A 9,917-nucleotide genomic window follows, 5' to 3' on the forward strand; every position below is an offset into this window, starting at 1 on the left:
GTGTGCGCATGCGTAATGTAATCAAATGAAACGGAAAGTAGTGAGGGACAGAAAGTTTTTTTTGTTTGTTGTTTCAGAAAAACCTCAGGAGAAAAGGTTGGCGTAAAGGACAAGACAAAGAAAAATCTACGATAACTGCCAAAAGTTATAACGTTGGGTTTTCGATTAGTAAAATGGTCTCTTATTATTTTGTAAGAACACTTCAAGATAATGCTCGATTTGGGTTAAATTTTGTTTTGTATAATTTGGAATAACGGACTATTTTTACTATTAAAGCCATCCTCAAAGTAATTGCACTTTGCCTCTAGTAGTCTTACAGAGGTGTTTGGACCTACAATTATTATTATTTTTTAATCTGTGTAAAGCATTTCCACTTTGTAATTTCAGAATGTAGAAAGAGCCAGCCATATTTAGCCTGAGGCTATTGCTGACTGAAAACTAGCAACAGCAAAATTAAGTCTCCTAAAGGGCCATTTAATGAATTTAATCCTTCTTTATTCAGCTATACTATCATATTTAATCCACAAACATTTTGTTTTGAACTAGCACAGACATGTGAATAAGTTGGCACATTCAACAACACAGCACCAGAAGGATTTATATTATCTCAAATCAGTGTGTTTGTGGTTTATAGAGCATATGGCTTATGATATGGATGATACACAACTATGTGCTTTAGAGTTAGCAAACTTCCATTCTTGGACGTTCTGGACGTTGTTAGTCGTGGCCGATGATGGGTTCCGTTAACTTCACACTGCACCTACCTGGCAGATACTTTCTGCACCCTGGAGTCAAAAAAAAGGAATGCAGGAAGGAAAAAAAGTCACAAATACAAATGACAATAGTCTATAATTCAGTTCAATTATATTTTCCATTAACATATTTTTCTAAAACATCTATGTTCTATAATTTACTGGCTGTCACCTGCTTGTTCACTTCGAATGTACCAAAAAATGACACCCTCCAGAATCATCATGACAATGAACACAAGTCTGCCTCCACAGATTCAGTAAAAACTCAACACAGCAACCCCATGAATGAGGGGTGTGTTACACATGGACATGTCTATCGTGTTACATTGCCGTTCAACTACGTAACCTTTGCATTCAACTTCTTGTACTTCATGGCATAGCGAGCGAGCGACTGGAGACCGAGAGGTGTGGGCTCGCCGAGACACAAGATGGCACCACACACCCTTAAGTCTGGTGAACAATCCACATATTCAGTATGTGAGGTGGGGGAACACGTCCTGAAACGGTCCGTGGCTCCACGGTCAGAAAGTTCACATATTTCTGTTCGCGTCAAGCGGTGCTCCGGGATAGGCTTGGATTAAGAGACGTTTGCGGGGCGGAGTCGCCCCTTAAAGCGTTTTCTACGGTAAAATTATGAAAGAGCCTCACTGGCTTAACTTTGTTTTTGTTTTGAACAACCCGCTGTCTCATACGGGACGAGAACTTGGCCTCGGCCGGCCGACGTGACTGCAGGTAGTTGTAAACTAAAGAGGATGCCTCGGCAATATGTGTGTCTGCTGTCGTCGGCTAGCTAAGCTAAGCTAAGCTAACAACACACCCAGTTAGCTCTCCGTGCTAAATGCCTACCGCCTGCGGCTTTCGCTCCTTATTATTCCAACCTCCGAGAAATGACTGGCTCCTTCTCTTTCTCTGCCCAGTCACACATTCGATAACTTAATTTTTGTGAATGGAAGGGATTGATATATCGTTAAATTTACCATTGATCTGAACTTGATATGTAGTTTGGTGACAGAAATATCTAATTTCCTATTCCTTCTACTAATGTGATAATGAAAGGTGTGCTTAGAAGGCTGCTCGATATTCCGCTGGCACACGTGTGAGCAATAAAACCTTTACATCTAATTGCAGTGCAAGATGTTTTTTCAATGATTGGAATTCTCGCTAGTACTTGGTTTGCTGCGCACATCACAATGTTTACTTAACCTGCCATTAATGAACGCGCGTAACGTCAGCTGTATTTGTAGAAACTTTTATATGACGTCGTGAGCATTTTGAAAGGTGATTTTCAATATTGTTGACAAACTTTAGTAGTTTTTAAAAAAAAAAATCCTAATTGTTTTCATTCCTTGACAAAATGTGGGCGCAGTCAGGTATAGTTATTTAGGAAAGCCTAGTATTAGACATAGTTCTTTTGTGCTCTGCGCTTGCTACTTTCACATATATGATGTGAATGATGGACTGTGCTAAGTATGTACTACGCTGTTGTTACTCTTGGTTCCGACAGGTCGTCTGTGTGGTATGAGGGGAACTATGCGTGAGGAGGCCCCTAGTTCCTGTGGTGCCATCTCTCACCTTAAAGGCAAACGCTTCAGACTTTACAGAAGATAACAGAAACCAGCAGAGACAGACCGGTCTGATCCTGCGGCCATGATCATGTCAGGGGACATTGACCCCGGTGTCCCACATCTCGAGAATCCTCCACCCCCTGAGGTGACCAATCCCAACAAATTAGGCCGGAGGACCAATCAGTTGCAGTTCTTACAGACTGTAGTGGTCAAGAACCTGTGGCGGCACCAGTTCTCATGGCCATTTTACCATCCTGTTGATGCAGTGACTCTTAAACTACCAGTGAGTACTGTGCTCGTATGTGTTCTGTGTAGGAATGTTTCAACAAGTCATCATGAATCAATCAGAAGGACCCACAGAGTCTATATTGCGCTGTTCAAAATCTGGAGAGGACACCTTCCAGTTGGTTCAAAAGAGTTATTCAGATTAACAGGAAAGAATCCAGAGCTCTGGAGATCGTCTCCCCTACACTGGAGTCAGCACACGCAGATGTGTCGTCCCTGGCGTTGGGGCAAGAAGTCCAACGATCTCACTCTCTCTCCAGGTTTATGTGTTACAAGGAGGTGCTTACGTGATCGCTTCTGCGTGCAAGTGTGTATTTTTGATCTTCGTGTTATTTTTCAGAATCTTCTGTCTGACCGCGTGCCAGCACCATCTGTTCCCATCGTAGACTTCTTGTTGCAGCTGTGAAGATCAAAACCTTTCTTTGCCCTGATTCACGACCTTGCTCTTATCTACTTCTGACTCCCACCACTTCATGCTACCGTAGAAATTCTGTGGACTCTGTTCTGGCTTAATTAGCTTGAAGGAGTGATGCTAGCCATGAGCTACACTCCTGCTATTCCCTGTTGTGACCTTTTCACCTGTGTCCACTCTTGTACAATCTGGTCTGTGCTTCACTGCCTTGTGTTTCCTGCACTCTATTTTAAGTAAATGTGTAAATTTAACTACAGTTTAAGCAAATATATAAATAAATTTATCTGCATCTGGCAAGGTGGCTTTTTGTTTGGTCTACCTGCAAAAACAAAAAAAAAACATGTTACAACTGGCTCAGTGGGATCCTGGAGCCGGTGAGCCACGCTCCTCTGCAGAAACGTTCTCTGCAGTGACGTGGAGCAGCATATCAGCCAAAAATATGAGCTGATTATCTGAATAACACACTTAGGATGCGATGGTCACCATACTGCTTCAATCTTCACACCCATTACCAGTTATCTAGAATAGAAATCATTAAACCAAAAGGAAATGGGCCTTGTAACGACGCCTGTCATCTGATTATCTCTGTTGAATGGATCCTGTCAGGAAGAGAGATCGCGTGTCTAAACTGGTGGGGGTGTTGATTTCATCTGAATCTCGATGACAACACAACACTCTGAGTACGGAGTCTTTAGATCGATAACTCTCAGTCTCATACAGTTTCATAACAGCAACTTTGGTAACACAAACTTGTCACTTTATCACTGCAGTTCTAGTTTGCCAAGATAGTGTTTTAATAACGACTTATAATTTGGAAATGCTAATTGTTCACTAATTTAAAAGGGCCTTTTTTGTAAAAGGAGGTGGACTATCCAGCATGGGGGGAGGGGGTGACCCACCATTTCTAAATATTCCGACACTGTCCAGAGGAGTCACACACTTGTATTTGGTGGAAGAGCCAAATGTGACAACAGCAACTATAGGGGTTTACAGGTAAATGATTTTAGTGGCGTGACGTTTTGTTTTTTTTCCTTCGGCAATTTTATTATAACCATTTATTTTCTAAGCTATGATATTAATAATAACCAGATTACAGTTAACTGGAATTGTGGAAGTGACAAGAATTGTGTTGAAATGCAGCAATCGTGCATGAATAATCTTATCCCATCAGAAATTGTGTATTTTTGTTGTAAAAAGTAAAGCGGCAGTCACTTGACTCTTTCTGTCTAAACCAGGATTATCATAAGATCATCACATCTCCCATGGACCTGGGCACCATCAAGAAACGGCTGGAGAACAACTACTACTGGAGCGCCAGTGAATGTTTGCAGGACTTCAACACCATGTTCACCAACTGCTACATCTACAACAAGGTGAGGCTGGTCATGGTTGGACACCAGCTTGCCTGGCTGACCCCAGCTCCTCGTTGATATCCCCCTGTTCTCTAGCCGACAGACGACATCGTGCTGATGGCTCTCGCCTTGGAGAAGATTTACTTGCAGAAAGTGGCCCAGATGCCTCAGAACGAAGTGGAGATTTTACCTCAGGCAGCCAGAGGGAAGGGCAAGAAAGGCACCAACGCAGGTGATGAATTATTATTTACATGAAAGCTACGCTAGGCTGCAGCAGCGAACGGAGACCACCGGGGGAAGACGTTTGTAATTGGTAGTGTGATCTGTAGTAGACGTGCTGCAGGGACTAATAGAGCTCCTGCACTCCCGGGACGAGAAATAAATAAGAGAAAATGCTATAAAAGATGTGAAATGAACTCCTAAGAAAGAATAATGACATTTGAGGACACTATAAAGAGACAGTTAATTATTTCAGGCACTGGCATGAATAATTTCCATCAGCTATTTATTGGAGCACTATTTCAGAATGGTCCGTGTGGTTTTATACCTCTGCGATAGCAGAGGGCCTCAAAATATAGATCTCAGTGTATCAATTAGGGACAATGTTATTGTCTTTGTTTCTTGAGTCATTTATAAGCGTGTGAAAAGCACAATATCAATGGGGAAAGAAAAGAAGGACTTGTATTTTGCAAACCGAAGAAAGAGGAAAACTGTCGATCTAAAGAATGGATTTGTTTTGATTAATTTGTGTTAATGTAGGTGGGCAGGATGGAAGTGTCACCTCAAGTCTTCCTGATTCAACACCGCCATCACAGCCAACTCTCAGCCACTCAGCTTCCAGCACATCATCCACTTCCACGCAGACATCACACACCGCCATAAAAGTGAGTCACCATACCCTATTGTTTAGGAGCGCAGGGAGAACTTTTCCTCATTGTTTTTTTTCCTAATCAACATAGAAGAAAGGACTGAAGAGGAGGGAAGACGCAGCGACTGACACACGAAGCGGTCAGAGTGATTTATGGGAGAGCAAGCGGAGACGTGAGAGTGCGGGCCGAGCTGTCCTGCTTCCTAAGAACTACTTTGAAGAAAAGGTGTCACCACCGCTGGGACTAGAACAGAGCCCGCTGAGTGACCAGCTCAAGTTCTGCAGCGACATTCTGAAGGAACTGCTCTCCAAGAAACACTCGGCCTACGCCTGGCCATTCTACTACCCCGTCGACGTTAAAGCTCTGGGGCTCCACGATTACCATGACATCATCAAATACCCCATGGATCTTGGAACTGTCAAAGTATTTCACCATATACTATGGGTTCAGAAAGTATTCAGACCCCTTCACTTTTTTCACATTGTTATGTTGCAGCTTTATGCTAAAATCATTTAAATTCATTTTCCCCCCTCAGTCTACACTCAATACCCCATAATGACAAAGTGAAACCAGAATTTTTTGAAACTTTTGCAAATTCAAAATGAAAAACTGAAATATCACACTTTCATAAGTATTCAGACCCTTTACTCAGTACTTAGTTGAAGCACCTTTGGCAGCGAATACGGCCTCCAGTCTTCTTGGGTATGAGATGACAAGATTTGCACTCCTGGATTTGGGGTTTTTCTGCCAGTCCCCTCTGCAGATCCTCTCATGCTCTGTCAGGTTGAATGGAGACTGTTGGTACACTGTCATTTTCAGGTCTCTCCAGAGATGTTCGATGGGTTCAAGTCAGGGCTCTGGCTGGGCCACTCGAGGACATTCACAGAGTTGTCCCTGAGCCACTCCTCGGTGTCTTGGCTGTGTGCTTTGGGTCATTGTCCTGTTGGAAGGTGAACCGCCAGCCCAGTCTGAGGTCCTGAGCGCTCTGGATCAGGTTTTCATTAAGTATATCTCTGTGCTTCGTTCCGTTCAGCTCTCCCTCAACCCTGACCAGTCTCTCAGTCCCTGCTGCAGAAAAACACCCCACAGCATGATGCTTCCCCCACCATGCTTCGCTGTTGGGATGGTACTTGGCATGTGATGAGCCGTGCCTGGTTTCCTCCAGACATGACGCTTAGAATTAAGGTCAAGTAGTTCAAGCCTGGTTTCATCAGACCAGAGAATCTTGTTTCTCATGGTCTGAGAGTCCTTTAGGTGCTTTCTTGTGAACTCCAAGCAGGCTTTCCTGTGTCTTTTATTGAGGAGAGGCTTCCATCTGGCCGCTCTGCCCTAAAGCCTAGATTGATGGAATGATGCAGTGATGGTTGTCCTTCTGGAAGTTTCTCCCATCTCCTCATCCCCATCTCTGGAGCTCAGCCAGAGTGACCATCGGGTTCTTGGTCAGCTCTCTTAACAAGGCCCTTCTCCCCGATTGCTCAGTTAGGCTGGGCAGCCGGCTCTAGGAAGAGTCCTGGTTGTTCCAAACTTCTTCCATTTAAGAATTATGGAGGCCACTGTGCTCTTGGGAACCTTCAATGCAGCAGAAATTTTTTTGTAGCCTTCCCCACATCTGTGCCTCGACACTGAAGCTGCAACATAACAAAATGTGAAAAAAGTGAAGGGGTCTGAATACTTTCTGAGCCCATTGTAATTACTACAAATACTTCATTTTTGAACGTGCCTTCACATCAGTGTTTGATCTTTAAATTTTTTTTTCTTCTACAGAAAAAAATGGATCGCAGAGAGTATCAGGATGCCCAGAGTTTTGCTGCAGATGTCAGGTTAATCTTTTCAAACTGCTACAAGTACAACCCTCCAGAACACGCCGTCGTCAACATGGCCAGGGAACTTCAGGTATGATGTCAGATGTATCCAACGGGTTTTTCCAGTTCTCATAAACCATCTTTACATTTTTCTATCCGATGCATTTGCTTCAGCGAGTGTTCGAGAAGAGGTTTGCCACGATGCCAGATGAGCCTGTTGAGCCGACGTCTGCGGCGAGTGCCACTTCTGCACACAGTTCGAGTCATGGGGGAATAAGTGGAACAGGATCCTCGTCAAGCGTGGACAAATCCGACACAGTTAAACATCAGGCTGGCCGGCTGGCTGACTTACAAGAACAGGTGGGTTCCTGCGTGGTTCTGTTTAGAAGAGGAGAAGGATGGCTTCTTTCCTGAGCTGAAAGGTCGGTGTCCTCCCAAATGCCAGCAGGGGAAGATTTGTTAAATGTGTTGCCCACTTTTTGGAAACTTTGCTTATTTGCCATCTTCCTCAGAGCCAAACAAAAAGATGCATATTGAAATCTTTCAAAGAGAAAAATGAATAAGTTGGTAGATGTGAAAATAGGCTGATAAAAGCAGAAACAATCTGACATAAGAAATGCTAAAATCATATAAAATAATATAGATGTTGAAAAAGTACATTTATGTGGCCATATTTTAGAAATTAAATACACAGCGGGGAGGAACAGATAATTGCTCACTTTTTTGCCCCCCCCCCCCCGGTTTTTGTTTTTTTTTCTCTTTTGGGATATTTTAAATTTAACAGCTCTGATCAGGTCCTTTAGGGCTGATCAGTGAAAGCAGTATCTGCCGATACCGATCACAGATCAATGGATGTATTATCTATCATGTAGGGACATATCGTTAACTGACGACTGCTTATTTTGACAGCAGACGCTGCACCACCAGCTCCCTCGCCGCTCGCCGACTACACTTGGTGAATATTTAAGAGGAACTCATGAAGAACTGATCAAGTTACTTTCCCTGATAATGAAATAGAATCTTTTGAAAAAAATCTGAAAAATGGTAAATGTGGAAAACAACATGTTGGAACAATTTATGTGTACTGAGGCGTGTCCATTTTGGCAGAAGGTGCATCAAGCTGCACAGAACCGATCGAGTCAGACAGGAAGTCCTCTGGAATGCCATTGTCCATCCATCCATTTTCTACCTCTTATCCTGTTAAGGGTTATGGGGGGGGGGGGGGGGGGGGGGCTGGAGCCTATCCCAGCAGCCTTCAGGTGAGAGGCGGGGTTCACCCTGGACAGGTCACCAGTCCATCACAGGACCAACACATAGAGACAGACAACCATTCACTCTCACAGTCACACCTATAGTCAATTTAGAGTATCAATCAGCCTCGTCCTCTCTTGATGTCTTTGGACTGTGGAGGAAGCTGGAGTACCAGAGAGAACCCACACAGGAACAGGGAGAACATGGAGACTCCACACAGAGAGATCCCGTGCCTGAGCTGGGACTCAAACCACTGAACCACTGCACCACCCAAATGCCATTGTATACCTGGTCAGTTTTCAAAATAAAACACTGGATCACCACTTCTGATGAGACAACCAACCACATTATTTACAGATGGCACCTGGCGATTACCATCAGTGGTGGATTGATCAGTGCAATTACAAATGAGCTATTTTTTGGGCTCCTGGCCTCTCCCTTGTTCTTCTAATATAGTCACGTGGCGCCACACTAAGTCCTACCTGTTGGTATTCTTCACAGCTTAAAGCTGTTCATGAACAGCTCGCCACACTCTCTGAAGTTTCTGGGAGGCCAAAGATGAAAAATGAGAAGGACGAGACGAAGAATGACCGGGGGGATAAAAGCAGTCTCATTTGCAAATGTGTCGGGTATGAAGTTTTATCTAGCTGATGAGCTTTACATCCATCGCGTCCCCTCTACTTAGACCTTTGACTGTGTCGTCTTGAATTTCAGGCCGTCTTGGAAGGGAAACAAAGACTGTGATTCAGATGAGGAATCTCTGGAAATGACATACGATGAGAAGCACCAACTGAGCCTGGACATCAACCGGTTACCGGGCATAAAGCTAGGCAGGGTGGTCCACATCATTCAGACGAGAGAGCCCTCCATGTGTGAGTCCAACCCAGATGAGATCGAGATCGACTTCGAGATACTGAAGCCATCAACTCTGCGTGAGCTGGAGCAGTACGTCAAGTCTTGTCTCTACAAGAAGTTTAAGAAATTTCAGAGTAAGTACAAATCATATCTGACATTTTCCTTTTCATTATTTAATATTAATGATTTTTTTAAAAAAATGGACTTCCGGGAACTGAAAGTTTGCATTCAGTGATTGTGTTTCCTTGATCTTTCCAGAGAAAAGCTGTCAAGCTGCGTCTCATCACGCTGGCAGCATCAGCTCCTCGGATTCTCTTTCCAGTAGCTCCACTGACTCCAGCTCATGACAACTCTAGTATTTGTATTTCTACTTCTGCCAGTTTTTGTTTTGTTTTGTCTCCTGCTGTCAAGAAGACCTTTGTTGGAAAAGGAGATACCTGATTTATGTGTGCAGATCATGAACAAAGGGAAACAACTATCATTTTTTTAGACCACTTAAAATTTAAACTCTTTGCCTCTAATTATGATGTTGTTCTGATCCTCAGACAGTTGCACTAACAAACACTTAATCTCGTTAAATATCACCCCCCCACACACACACTGCAAGACTGTATTTTGCCTCACTCTGTTTGTGGTTAGTCACTAATGTGATATACAGGGTTGTTACGTTTCAAAGTGCCTTCTGTCCATTATTGATCATCTACATCCTCTTAAGGTAACACAAATTCATCTGTTTCCGGTTGGTTTATTTATTTTTGCTAATAAAAATGTAAA

General features: G+C 43.4%; 1 protein-coding gene across 7 annotated transcripts; it reads left to right on the forward strand.

Moving 5' to 3' along the window:
- The first annotated feature begins 1,077 nt into the window (after positions 1 to 1,077).
- LOC147244245 (bromodomain-containing protein 3-like) lies at positions 1,078 to 9,917 on the forward strand. Of its 7 annotated transcripts, none has more exons than XM_086187379.1 (11): positions 1,078 to 1,157; positions 2,257 to 2,600; positions 4,250 to 4,387; positions 4,463 to 4,598; positions 5,126 to 5,250; positions 5,326 to 5,658; positions 7,000 to 7,128; positions 7,212 to 7,397; positions 8,790 to 8,917; positions 9,003 to 9,277; positions 9,402 to 9,917. In XM_086187379.1, the coding sequence occupies exons 2-11, from the start codon at positions 2,400 to 2,402 to the stop codon at positions 9,488 to 9,490; spliced, it is 1,740 nt and encodes a 579-aa protein (XP_086043505.1). In that variant the 5' UTR covers positions 1,078 to 1,157; positions 2,257 to 2,399; the 3' UTR covers positions 9,491 to 9,917. The 7 variants fall into 7 exon arrangements, with proteins under 7 accessions (XP_086043505.1, XP_086043502.1, XP_086043503.1 ...); XM_086187376.1 differs by having other exon boundaries at positions 1,125 to 1,234; XM_086187377.1 differs by lacking the exon at positions 1,078 to 1,157 and adding an exon at positions 1,186 to 1,257.

This window comes from Aulostomus chinensis, chromosome 19 (assembly GCF_037954235.1).
Source record: "Aulostomus chinensis isolate RoL2024-O1b breed Wild chromosome 19, RoL_Achi_v1.0, whole genome shotgun sequence".
Lineage (NCBI taxonomy): Eukaryota > Metazoa > Chordata > Actinopteri > Syngnathiformes > Aulostomidae > Aulostomus > Aulostomus chinensis.